Source organism: Dermacentor albipictus, chromosome 6, assembly GCF_038994185.2.
Source record: "Dermacentor albipictus isolate Rhodes 1998 colony chromosome 6, USDA_Dalb.pri_finalv2, whole genome shotgun sequence".
Lineage (NCBI taxonomy): Eukaryota > Metazoa > Arthropoda > Arachnida > Ixodida > Ixodidae > Dermacentor > Dermacentor albipictus.
In genome coordinates, this window is record NC_091826.1 from 106859017 (window position 1) to 106873438 (window position 14422).

The window sequence follows — 14422 nt, forward strand, 5'->3', positions numbered from 1 at the left end:
TTAACTTTGCAGTTGTCTTTATTGAAACTTCACCTAGAATCATTGATAGACTCCCTGTCTACATTGAAGCATCATAGCTCGGGTGTCATGGCAACGTCCTGTCTACGCGTTCATCGTTGGACAAGCCATCAAACAACCCAAGCAGATGCCGAGGTGCAAGGCTCTCACATGAACGAATAAACCTGTTTCGATGTTACTTGAGTGTGCTAGAAGCAAGTTTTTCGACTGAAGTATTCCTGGTGCTGATTACAGAAACTGTTGCGATCATTGATAAACTGCACCATGCACAACTGCAAGAAAACACCTGCCTTGAGGAACCAGATGGTACACTCCTCCAACAGCACCAGACGGTTGAAATATCACTCCTACCACAGCAATGCTATGTGTGCTGCACAACAGCTGCAAGGCTAAGACTTCCTGTATGGGAGCCGAGCCACTGTAGAACCAATACACGGAGATATGCTCCTGCTTCCTGGACACTGTCCACTCTTTTGCTAGAAGCCATAAACAAACTGTAGGCGTATGCCATGAAGGAACCATATGGTGTGCACTACAAGACGGTCATGTTTTGAGGAGATGATGGAACACTGATCTGCAATGATGGGCTCTCACAAGATCGCAGAAACGAGAGTTTGGCGACGCAGTGGGCGAACCCAGTCTCACCAGGTTCTTGGCACAAGCCTCGAAGCATGCAGTTACCACGACCTTCATTGACTGTCTGCCCAGCTGGCACTGTGTCGTCTGCTACATCACTGAGCCTGGCTTACATGCGTCAGCATATGCCTCCTGGCGTTGCTCCTGTCTGAGAAGCTACGAGTGCAGTAGGGACACTGAAAAGGCTTTTCTCCCGTGTGTACTCGGATGTGTGCCATCAAGTTGGTTTTCCGGTTGAATGTCTTGCGGCAAGTGGGGCAGCGGAACAGTGTCCGGTTTGACGAGCGTGTGTTTAAGGACAATGAATGCTGCTGTTGTGGACGCCACGTTCCGGATGCGCGTGCAGAGAGCCCAGCCCTCCCAGTGCGTTCAGTGGGATGTTGGTCAGCTACAGACCAACTTTCCTGTGATGGACCGGTGCCGTCAGGTGCCACAGCGTTGCTGGTGACTGTCCATCTGGGGAGCATTAATGGTCCCCTTTCCTGGTCAGTACCATGGACAACACTGCTGCTTGCAGCAGGAGCACCGCCACAGTCGTTTGGGAATACTGTTTGTTGCAGCCCGTCAGTCAGGTATCCAATGGTGGCATCCATCGATGCTTGCTCGTCTTCTAGCTTCAAAAAGGGGAAATCGCTCTGTCTGTCCACTGGGAAGGCAGCTGCATGTGTGACAAAAACAAGCGAGAAAGTAAGGGCATGTAAGGCAACATGGGCAATTACCTGAAAAACAGTTAATCAACATGATGCACTTTTAACCAAAATTCAGTGCTTGCAGAAAAGTTAACAGTGCAAACAACAAGGGGCTAAAGTGTACCCACAGCTTAAGTTTACTTTCCAATCGTGGATACCTAACACAGGAAATCATGTGTGTGATACATCACGTTTCCATAGAGGGCAACTGAAGGCTTACTAATGCAGACATGCTTATTCGTTTTTAAGTGATACTATGCTTCCACGATAAGGCGTGCCCACTTAACTGCTTATGTTATTTTCCAATGTACCTTTTTGCTTGCGCTGTTTACTTTATTGCAAACATGTACAGCTTAGATCCCTCATACGTATTTGCCTGTAATGCAGAACCAGCTTTAATGCGGCATCCGCAGAAAAATCCTGCACACAATCGCGGTAGCGAGTGCGCTTCTCAACGAGGTGCACCGGCATATGGGAGGGGAGAGCGACAAGGGTGATGCAGAGGAGAACAATAAACAAAGAAATGAAAAAAAAGCAGTTGCAAGGTGATGCGGGCGCGCGCGAGTTGCTAGGCGACAAAAAGTCTTTGCTTGGCTTCTTATCAGCGGCGCGCTCCTCGCTGAACGCGTATGCGTTGCCACTCTTCGGCGGCTCTGCTTCTTCAGTTTGTCCGTGCCCGTTGCGATGGGCATCGCCTTGAAGTGCAGATATCGGGCATGCGACCTTGACTGCTGTCAGTTTAACTTCTTTCCCTACCATGAGGAAAATAGGTGTTTTTTGTAGGCTAAGAGATTTTTTTTTTTCTGAAGGAACTACTGCATCTAACATTTTATATAATACATAAACAAAAAAAGCAGAATTAACGCGCTTATCACGCATAAAGTTTTATTAACGAGATGAAAGTCATGAATATAAATCGCTAGAATCAAGATTGTGGGATAAAAGTGAACAAAGTGTATAAAGACACGCTTATATCTACTTCGCAAAATATGTAATAAAAATTATGAGATATACAACATGCATTGCCGTGTAATAGGCATTATCTCCGAAAAAATCAAAATTTTTCATTGAAAAGGTATTCCACTACAAAAATTTAACTGCAAGCACTGCAGTTGGGCGTGCCGTACTGCCGCCGCCGATGTTCCGGGCTGGTTTGCGTCGTCGTCGCTCTCAGAGTCAATGTCCGACGAAAAGTCACCGTCATAAGACTCGTTGCTGCTCGATCCACCGATAAAATCAACCACAGACGCAGCAGAATCATGATATCTGCGATCTTTCGAAACGTGCGCGCCGCTCCCGAAGACGGCCATTTTTGCTTTTTACTTTGACGATCGCGAAACTTCGGAGTTCGTTAAAAAATTATCGCCTGGCAAAAACAAAAATCGAACTGTTTAGAAAATAAATATATAGTTGTCTTCCTTCACGTCCGCTGGCGCAGTGTGTCCGTGAGCGGCACGGAAGGTCTCGAAAGCGGCATTTCAAATTATCGTTAGCGGGCTAACGATGACCAATGGGCGCAGTAGGGAAAGAGTTAAGGTGTGTTGTGCAAATTCAGTTCGGAGCGTTTAGGCTTTATGCCCCCGTGCAACTTTCTGCCGTTCCTGCAGTAGGCGCACATACAAACTTGGTAGGCGTTCACAGTAGTTAATACGGCTGATCGCCCGAAAAGCCAAACTCAGCTTTACACGCGCTGCTGTCAGTTCAGCCCGTGCGCGTGATTGCATGACCGATGCCCTGCGAGTACAAATGTATCAAGGGCGAGCTTCCCGCGACAGTATGTATTTGTTCGGTACCACCGCCGGCTTCAGAGCACCTTGTCGGCGAGCAGCCGACCAATGCTGTGGTTTTGGTGCCGAGTCAACGAAACACGTCGCAGTGGCTGTAGTACGGCACTTGGGAAAGTGCAAAAACCACTTTGACAACAAAAGTGAGGGAACACATGGCACGGGCAACACTCGAATGGCGGCAACTTGATCCACAGCCGCCATGATTTCGACACCGCAGATCAGTCTGAGAAATTGAACTAGACACTGTACAGCATCCGAAATTTCAGTCACCATTCTACATTAGTTATTTAGAGTTTGTGGTGATGCCGCGGGGAATATTCTCGTATGTATAATTGGTATGCATATCAAATTTCTTTTTGTCTTCTGACGTGCTTCCTGAACTTTCTTTTTTCATTGTGAAATGTAGTGACGAATGTTCATGATATACCATTATGCAGATATTAATAAGCCGTTGTTGTGTGTACGCTGTTTACATATGTCTTCCAACAGTGTCCTGTAAACATGATGTCATTACTACAGTTACATGTTCACATGTTTGGGAATGTGCATATTTATACGCCGCAAAGATGCTTGTAGTTCTACGTATTATTTTTGTACAATCAAAAAATGTTTTTTGCTGTCGATAGCTGAACTGTCTGCCTTTATGGAATGTTTTTTTTCTTTGGGGGGGCGGGAACTAGTCAAGCTGTCTGTTACAGCTTTTTTTCCCTTACCTCCCCCATCACGTTGATGGAAATAAATAAAGGTTATTATTATTATTTATTATTATATCGAGTAAACGAGCGGATCTGAAATGCTTCACGTGAAGACTGCGGGTTCTCGGACATTAACCTTTCATCGTTCCTAAATTTTAACGTATGCAAGCACCCCAGTCACACGCTTAAATTCTCAGCTATGCATGACTGCTTGGTCTACACATTTCGTGCGTGTTGCAGCCATTGAAAAATGTTGTTCTGGTTGTAGTGCAGTACCGCTTATAGTGCGGGTATTCGCGTCTCCGGTTACTTATGCTATACTTATGCCGTCTATGCTGTACATACTTGCCCAGTTCGCAAGTCTTCTGGAATAAGTGGTCAACAAATTTTCCAGGTGATAAAGCAGACTGTAGAATACTTGTATTTTTGGTGAGGAATTAAAGCGCCTAAAGAATGTGTGCTCTACTTCCAAAACCACAAGACTATTATAAATGCATGCTCCCCTAAGAGGTGGCAGTGGCAATGCTTGTGTAGTGCACAATTTGTGTTAAAAAACATGGCACCCTGCCAAGAAAGTGGAAATGGCTGTATAATACAGATCTATTGAAATACAAACAGTGGAGAGTGTTTTAAGCCCAGCTTTAAAAATAAAGCAAGGGGCATGAAGACGTATGAGTAACTTTGATGTGTGATGAGCAATGTTCACGACGTCAGACACGCTCGTACACCTAGACCTTTAAACCTTTTAATGGGCAGTGCGCAGAATACATACACTAATGTTTGCGCTTCCATGGCTTTACATAAGTTCATTTATGTACTTATACAAGCTCATGTACTCTAAGCAACAAGGTGGGAATTGCGGCTGGAAAAGAACAATCAACAGTTAAAATCATGACCATGTCTTAATGTGTGTTTTCTAATGTTTCCGTCCGTTAATCACGTTCAAAATAAAGTTTGGCTTATAATGGAGATCAAATGGGTCCTGTCGCGTGCAGCTGCTACACCCTCTCCAACTTTTTGTATGATTGGCATTCTTGGTATACTTCATGCACTTTCCAGTGTCTGCCCACCCATCTATGTCTCCAACCCTTTTCCCACAAATTTGGGCTGCTGGGTGGCTACCCATTGGCCCAGTGGTTATAGAGTAACCCAGTTGTTAGAGCATAGACCTGCTGTACTGAGGGAATAAGGTTTGAAACCGACTGTCAAACCAATTTGGGTCACTGAGTATGTGCTGCACTACTATGACAAAAAAATTCGACAGCACCCATCTTGCGATGACCATCAAGGGTAATAACGCATTTAGTATTGAAATAATATAGCGACACGCATATTGCCATCATATAAACGAGTTATGTATAAGGCGTGTACTGCAGCAGGACTGCTCTTTCGCGCTTCCATAAGAACACTCGGCGCCATGTAGCAGCGACGCCGTGAAGCTTGCGCATGGCCTTCCAAATTCATGGTGCGCTAGTGTGTGCGAACGCTGAGAAACACACCATGTAGCAGACCAAGCTCCACTCTCACGGTTCTTTCTAAACTTGCTGCAGTATTTAGGGGTACTGTTGAAAAGCCTGTGCATGGCCTCCGAGATTAGAAGTGTGGCGTGCCGGTGCGTGCGAACACTGAGAATTGTCCCCTCACTTGCTCTACACCCAGTGGCATGTGCACAGTGATCCAAGTTGATGAGAGGTTAATTGAAAAGTGGCACATAGGGTACACTAAGTTCTGGCACAACTCGTTAAAGTGTTGATGGGAAAGATGTTCACTGAAAAGCGGCACATGTCCAGTGCTTTTGTGGCACAGCCTGCAAAAGCGTTGGGTTGCTCTCCTTGAGCAACTTGTGTGACGTGGGTTCAATTTCACCAAGGATCGGAGACATTTAAAGGGTCATTTTTGTTACTGTAGAGAAGCACACACTTACTGGCACATACCCAGTGACACAAGTTGGCATCAAAGAGGTTCTTTGAAGGCCAGCACAGACTGATTGGCATATACCCTGCGCTCTAAGTTGGCGTCAGAGTTTTACTGAAAATCGGTACACACCCAGTCCCGCATCTACAGGGACCCATGTCGGCGGGAAAGGGGTTCTGTGAAGAGCGGCATATATATACACATTACCACATACTTGGTGACTCAAGTCGGTCTGACGTTTGGTTTCGAACACTGCATTCTTTCAGCACAACAGCCTGATTCTCTAACCATTCGACCATGTACTACACAGTGACCCAGATGGGTGGGAAACGGTTAGGTGCAACCATAAATACACAATACATTGATAAATAGCCCCTGGTAGGTATGTGAAGTACCCTAAGAATGCTAACATTCTTAAAGGCCAACTGCAACGAAATTATGGACTACGTAAAACGCCCTGTTTCTGATAATTTAGACATACAGTAAACTCTGGAAAATTTTACGCTTGAAATGCGAGTGGGTGTTTCAAAAAACGCCTCGAAACATCTATGATTTTCACACCGAAACTGAAGAAAACGCTGCCATTACCAGTCACCGGAAGTGACATACTATGAAGACTGTAGAGAACCAGCACCATGGTCGTCTGCTTCCCTTTCTTTTATGCCATTTCCATGTATCAGAGAACATGCCACGCATGTCTTCTAGCCACAGAGTATACTTTGCTAGCTGCTTCATGCGCTGTGACTACACTGTTGCGTGCCCACGATGTTCTTTTAATGCGCAGTATTCTCCGAGTCCAGCTGCTTTTCTCTATCTGGTTGTTTATGTTCTACAGCAAAGCCTCGACGTGTTCTGTCCCTGCTCTAAGAGCGCATTAGGGTGGCCAAGCTAGAAGTGCGGATATAGTCGAGATTAACGCGGACACGATCCACACGTGGTGCAGTTACACTACATCAGTGAAAATTGGATTCTCTGCAGTCAAGTGTAGCTGGTGCAGGAATAGAACATGTCCTATTGCATGCCGGAGCCGCTGGAACAGGATGCATCGCGCACTATGGTTTGACTGACCAGCAGCATCCTGACGAGTGTGTTGCATTTGCGCCTTCGACAAACAAAGAAGCGCTCGCTTGCAGCGCACTTCTGTACTTGCGCTGTGGCAACAACTGATCGCCGCGCTGCTGCGGGTCACGTTTAAAGTGACGGGTAAAATTTTGGCGACCTTAGCATCTCTGGCATGCCGTATCCGAATTCATCGGCCGCTGCCTGGCACGCTGGAAACGCCAGACTCATAAACTCATCAGACAACTACCTACCATCCTTTGTAGTAAACGATGATAAGTAGCTGAAGTGCAGCACAGCTGGGCTAGAGGGTCTCCATCCTAAGTGGGCGTAAACTCACAGCCACAGAGGCCAGCCAGACTGTGGCTGTGATAAAGCCTCGCCCATTTCGCTTTGGCGACAGTACATTCCTGCATGGCTTACCGCCGCAACGGGCTCTCCTTTGTGCCAAACGCATAATGCAGTTCCTGCTCGTCTCTATCACTGTGTCAAAAAAGCTGTCCATCTATTCCGACTCGTCCGATGTAGAGACATGCGAGATAGTGTCCCGTAGTAGTGATGATGAATAATATAGCGGCAAATCTGTGAATGACGAAACTAACTTTTATTGGGCAAACTTGTGCCTACAAAAGCAAGTTACCCTCAAAGCACAGCGATAGCGCTGAACACGGTCGGCAATCGTCGAAATCTGATCTGTTGGTCAAGTGCATCAGCTTTTATACAGGAGCCATCGAATGTTCCAGACAGACAGACAGACAAAGAACTTTTATTTTGGTCCTGAGAAGACGATGAGTGTCCCCGTTAGGGGGCAGCGTCTGCGGGCCGCACCCACGACGGAGCCGGGAGGTTGAGACTCTCGGCGATATCGCGGGCTCTCTGGACAGCCCTGAGTTGCTCTTCCTTGGCGGAGCTGGTGACGAGCCGAAGCCAGTCTTCCTCCGAAGAGGGAGACCCTGAGCCCCCGCACAAGTCGGGGCACTGCCAGAGCATGTGCTTAAGAGTGCATCTGGGATGTCCACAGCGCGGACAGCCCGGGTTGATGCCACCTAGGAACTTTGAGCAAATAAATGGAGACGGATACGTCTCCGTCTGCAGCATCCGCAGGGTGATTGCCTGTGGTCTGTTTAGGTGTGAGTGTGGAAGTGGAAACTTCCGACGCCCTAGTTGATAGTGCCTGCAGACCTCGTTAAAAGTAAGGAGAGGGTCCCTGTGCCATTGCCATCCCCCAGCCTCCGATTGCCCACTTCCGGCGCGGCGGGTGAGATCTCGCGCCTGGGAGTGAGCAAGTTCGTTGGCGTTGGGGACGGCTTCATGAGCATCGCTGCCCATGTGACCGGGGAACCAGATTAAGTGCTTTTTGCCTGTCCAAGATGCTGCAGAGAGAACGCGAGCGGCTTCCTTGCATACCGAGCCTTTCATGAATGCTCTAACGGCAGCTCGCGAGTCTGTGAAAATAGTGGAACGGTTCGTGGTGGCCATGGCGATGGCTACAGCCACCTGTTCGGCTTTGTCGGCGTTCACATTTTGATGCGTAAGCGACGTCAGCAGCTCCCCCCGCAGCGATGTAGCCACCGAAACAAAATGATTGGAAGCAGCGTATTGCGCAGCGTCGACGAAGGCGACGGTGTCCTCAATCTTAGCCGCCAGGCTAAGGAGGGCCCTGGCCCTCGCTTTACGTCTGCCGTAATTGTGCTGAGGGTGCATATTTCTAGGTATCTGGGATACCGAATACATTTCTCTGACTTTGACGGGGAGCGCGCACTCCCAATGTTCCAGAGTAATCACAGATGCCCGCGTTTCTTCCAGAAAGTTCAACACCAGTCCCATTGCGTGTACATGCAATCAGATTACAAAAGTTTCGGTGACAACAGAGGGTGGACAGAACCATCGATAACATTCCAGAAACTTCTGATACATGTAGGCGCATCCCGCGCTGAGCGATAACATTTGTTAGACGGTGAGAAGCGCTCACCCTAAAAAGATAAACAAGTCCACATGTCAATATCTTAAAAATGATGCATTACTAGAAATAATCGCTCGCGAATATCACCCCTGAATACAACTTACCTTTGGTTTCCGTGCGCCATCACAGCTTATAGTACTTATACTCACCCCTAGAAAGCGCTTGCTAAGCAGATCTTCATGGGTGAGTGAGTGTGCTGTTGAAATATAGCTTGTGCAGCTTTGTCAACTACAGTTTACATGCTTTGTGCACATTGGCTGGTCCGCGTCGCATTTGCCTGCTGCACTGCGGTATACGTTTTCGCTCTGAAAGCTTGGACAGGAAAGATGTGTTCGGCCTTCCTCTACTCAGCGTTGTGTACTGCACAGCCACCGCTTGCGTTTGAGTATGTATTTAAGCACCCGACGACCATGCAACGCTTCGGCATTCTTGCTACAGCTAAAAGCACGAGTGCAACAGGGAGGTCGCACGCCGAAAGTGACGCCTGTCAACTCAATAATGATGAGCGAGCATTGCGCCTGGCTGCCTAGGCGCAACTGGGCGATCAACAGTTGTGTATGGTTCTTCAATATTCACCACGTCTGCATCACTACCACTTTCCCGCCAGGTGCATGCATTGTCTGCATAGGGGCTGTTTAACAGCTGCGATTAACAAAAGTAGGCAATCACCAGCCCCATGGCGTTGCCATGATTACTATTAGAGTATATTCCAGGCATTTAGAGTAAATTTGTTTAAGTTTCTTTGGTCCTCAGCAGAATCTAACCTGCATAATACATATTCAGACAACTTTGTCTGAATATACATTCACATGCCAAGTGCGGACTTAGCGGTGATGCCACTAGATGGCAAAGCACATCCAGAGGGAAGCGCGAGAGAGGAGCCCGAATGCATACACACCTCTTATATGCCTTGCTTTAGAGGTGGCAACACGGTGCGTCACTATATTGCTAATACACAGGACATTAAAAACCTAAACAGAAACATTGCTTCGAAGCATAAGAGTTGGGAAAATGCAGCACACAGGAACGCATGCAGTGATGCTACCGGTGTGTGCCATTTTGGAGCAGCTTTTGGAGCAGCTAAAAATGCATTTTGGAGCAGTAAAACGAACATTTGGAGCAAGTTCATAAAAGTGATTGCACACTATAATAGTATACAGAATTTTTACAGAGGGAAAACTATGTGAGAGGAGTAAGTGGTCGCTGGTTGATAAACTCAATCCAAACACTAAACATGATTTCCCGTCCCCTTTCACCGAAGTGCTTATTATGAATTGTGACAAAGCAGTGGTGTCTAATGTCCCTGTCACATGGGCACTCGAAAGTCTTTTGAGCAAAAATAATTCTCCCGAAAAAAAGATTTACCCACAGACACACCACAGGGAGCGATCTCTTCTTCAGAAGAGGCCTTTTCTGGAAGTGCAGTAAGTTGATCTCTTTTACGGTTGAAAAGGAGTAGCCTCGAAACCAGTGGGTGCCAGCAATTATCGTATATTAAAAAAACTAAGCAAATGCGCATTTTTCTGTTGCCTAGGCTCATCGTAAAAAAATAATTTTATGTCTCGGAGAAGGTGTAGTAATACCGGCCAGTAATGCTAATTTTCATCTGCGCCCTCTTAAGCAGGTCAAATGGGTTTCGAAAGCAAGTCGAACGCTCTCTAAACTGCAACAATAAATCTTTACATTAATGTCTCTTAATGTGGTGTTTTTATTTGACTTGAAAACCGTGTAATAAAATAGGTTTTCACTTCATATTTCGAGATAACTCACTTTATTTTGGCCGATTTTGTTTCAAACGCTGGTGCCACGCTTTCTGTATAGCATATCCAGAAGGAAACACTAAATATAGATTGTCGCTGCCATGTGACTGCTACGCAACACCTCTTCAATAAAAAGTCTTTAAACTTGGTAAAAGACTGCTTATGTAAAAGACTTTTCACGTGCTCGTGTAGCAGAGGTATAAGGTGTGCTTAAAAAGCATTTCAATGGTTTAGAAATGCATGGAGACACCCCTTGGACGTGCTACACGTATACTTCAGAGGCATTATAAGAATATTTAGTGTGATCTAGTTGCTATAAATGTATCCTTTAAGACGAAGAACTATGTGAAAAGCACGTATGCCGGTATAATACAGCACAGCCTGGTGCACCTTCCTTCTTTACCTCCCTGAATGAATTCGCTATCATTTTTTTTTTCATTTTTGCATTGTTCTTGAAATGTCGTTATTTCCAAATTATAAATCTCTTACAATATTAAAGTTGGTAATTTTGATAAAACTAATGCTATCTGCACAAATAGTTGCATGCATAGTAGTTTATATGCTTTGCCAGAGACAATTTTTTTGCACTAGTAGGGCCAGCAAATAAGACTGTCTTTCTTTTTCATGGTTTATGGTATATATGTGTAGATTTAAAACTTGAGTGATCATTTCGAAGAGAACCACATTTATGTCGATTCTTCAAGAACACTTCCGTTCCAAGATAGTTATCATCAGATTTGACCCTCAGTAGGGTAATTTCACATACATAGGTGGGAGTCTAGACGAAGACTCCCACCATAGCCTCCTATATTTCTTCATGCCCGCTCACTGAGCGGGGGAACAAAGCGCGCCGTCCGTACCGCCTAGTTCATGCGCCCGCCACCACACCGCGCTGCCTTCCCATACCCTGTCCCAGAGCAGACGACGCGACGCCGCCGCTTGCGCACGCGCTCGTGGAGACAAGTTTGGCGTTCGTATTTGAGATGGAATTATAAAATATAATCGCACGTTAAATTGATGTTCGTACACAATGTACAGTGGAAGTAAGCAACACAAAACATGTTGTGGAGAGCCAGCCCTTCACCAAAAAGCGCCGAACTGTGAGATCATAGCTCACAGTTTGAGGGTCTTTCGTGACAGCGGTTTTATTTCAAACACTTTAGCCATGTCGTGTTTGTCTGTCGCCTTCATTGCAAAATTTGTGAATATTGGGCGAAAAAACTTTGTCAGCAACAGTTGCAGCAGGTTCTCTTGGTGTCCTGGCGTCGAGCACATCAATGTTTTGTGCTCGCGGAGTATTGCAGCGGCATTACTCACAGCCTCCTTCAAAGGCTGATTCATGTGCCTTCTTCTTGCGAGAAGAACGTCGATAAATTTCTCTAATGCGTAGAGAACCGCTAAAAGTTGTCCAGATGGGTAGATGAGTCCACCGCGGTCTTGGTGCTTTATCAGCGAGTCCGAGCTAGGGCGCCGAGGCGTTTGGCTTTTTTAAGAGGCTGACGCACTCCTCGCAATTGATATTTTCTTGTACAACTCTTGCCAAGTAGCCGCCGACCATAGCCAATGCTGCGACATCTGGAGTAGGAAGCAGAGGCTGTCCTCGCTTGAGTCGCTCTGTGAGCTCTCTACATGCATCTGCAGGGAATTCCTCGCTGGTTCCTTCCCTTGTGTTTTTCTGTTGCGGCAGCGTTGACAAGTAATCGCTGCCTTCTGCTGCCATTACGTTGCTCGTACCAGCCGCCGACACGATGCCAGTCTTCAGAGTCTTCTCAATACCTGACAGAACAGCTCGGGCATCCGTTTGATCATTTGACCCTGCTGACTTCCTCAGCCAGCCAAAAAACGACTCGATTGGGTCAGACGACATTTTTCTCGTTAAAACAAAGTGAAAGCGCATCTCTTCAAGAAGATATCGAATGCACTCAACAATTGAACGAGTTGTCATCACCAGGCCTTCGTAAGTCTCCTTGGTTAAGAAGTTCTTCGCCAGGCACTGGCGTTTGAGATCGGCCAGGTAGTCGAGGAAGCTTGTTTCAAGCCAGATTAACCGTTCATCGCTTGTAAATTCGAACTGCTTGCAATCGGCATTGTTCTGGTGTATGTGCTGGGTACAATTGCTCACGTCCATGAGCATGAACCAGCGGTGCACGGTGTCCATGAATTCAACGGTCGGTCCGACACCCGCGAAACTTGCGTCGCATGTGTGGCCCGCTTGCTCTTGCAGGAGCTTCAGTGCCGCTGTCACCGCAGGAGACAAAACTTGGATTGCTCTTTTTACGTTCATTTTTTCGATGTTTGTGGGGAACACGTGTTTTCTCGTTAGAAATCGAACTGGCTTTACAAGGCTGCCTTGCTGCATTTTGTAGAGGCTCTTCAAGTGGTTCGCCGTTATTTCGCCGCCTTTTCCAATGTCACGCGATAAAAACTGCGAGCGCACGTTTTTGAGCAAGTGGCACTGATCGAATGCTAAGAAAAGCTTTCGATTCGGTGTTCCTGGGTGCTCAATGCAATGCGTGAGGCTTCCGTTGCATAGAAGTTGGAACGCTAAGACATTGATTTTGTGGTTGTCGGTGACAATGCGCACGATGAAAAATCCTATGTTTTCAACTTCATTCAGGACGTGTCGCATGAGCGTGTGCAGCTCGCGGCCAGTGCAATTTCTCGTGAAAAAGTATGCCACGGGTATTTTAAACGAAACTGAAAGGCCGTTGAGGACGAAGCACAGAAGTGAGTTGGCTAGCACAGGCTCATTTGTTGTTTCCTTAGGAAAGCTCCCACCATAGTCTACTTCACCGATGAAGGCGTCCCTTTGTTTATGGTAAAGTAGCCTCTGTTTCACGCGCATTTCGTCGACAATTAAAGAGCACGCTCTGGCTTGCGATGAGGGATGAGAAGCGAGCTCGGTTGACAGCCTTTGCTTCGCGAGTTCCGTCACGCCGACTTCGCCACGTGATGTGCCCATAAAACGCTCCAGGGTGCTTCGACTGGGCAGCCGGAGAATGCCTGTAGTCCTTATGTGCTCGTATGCGCGAGTCGAGAGGTTACGTAAAACTACAGCATGGCGCACTGTCAGATCAGACCACGTTGGTTTCGTTTTCCCGAAATTCTTAACTTGTTCTACTAATACTGATGCAGCCAAGTCTTTCTCCTTCGCTTTCTCGACAACTTGGAGGAATGCATGAACAAAGCACTCTTCCTTGAGCTTTTGTATTTCTTGTTTATAATTGTCGACGGTATTCTTGAGCCGCTCAGTATGCGCGTTTAAGTCTCGTTCTTTGCGTCTCCACTTTCGTTTGTCCACTGTCGAAACCTAGAATTGTGAGGACACCTGCACTGCTCTGTCCATCTGCAAAGTCGCGGTGATGCAGCGCTCGCTAGCGCCGTTTTTCACGGGTGGCAACGGTTCGGTAGCGGTGCAGTCCACAGGTGACAAATCTTCAAAGACGACGTCGACAACCGGCAATTCGTAGAGCGGATGCATACACGACTCCATTTGGTTGTCATCAATGACTGCTCGTCGCTTCGGCGGTGGTGGGTTGGCTAGCGCAGCAGCCTCGCGCTTTTTCACTGACGCGTAGCTTCTCTCTCTTTTTTTAGGAGGCTGCAAGTACGCCGGATATTCTTCGAAAATGCTGGGAATAGCGTCTTTCTTAAGTTTCCGAATTTTGCAACCTTCCTTAAAGTCAGAGGAACTGAAGTGTCGGCTGCATATAGTCGAATAGCACGACGTCGTATTCGGTACCCAGTTTTCACGAGAAATGACTTTCAGCCATTTTGCGCACAGTTCCGGATCGCTTGGTATTTCGTGGAACGATATGCCCGGCGTCCGTTGTTTACTGGATGACTTGCAGCGTGGCACACAGCAGTATCGCATCTTGTCGGGCGCAGGACACCACAACCG

General features: G+C 46.9%; 1 protein-coding gene across 1 annotated transcript in view; it reads right to left on the bottom strand.

The window, feature by feature from the left end:
- The window catches only part of LOC135904990 (zinc finger and SCAN domain-containing protein 2-like), a 40210-nt gene continuing 25788 nt past the window's right edge, over nucleotides 1-14422 (bottom strand). Inside the window, exon 4 of the mRNA XM_065435985.1 lies at nucleotides 1-1312. Coding sequence (XP_065292057.1) covers nucleotides 750-1312 — 563 coding nt within the window. The 3' untranslated portion in view covers nucleotides 1-749. The remainder of the gene's footprint in view (nucleotides 1313-14422) is intronic.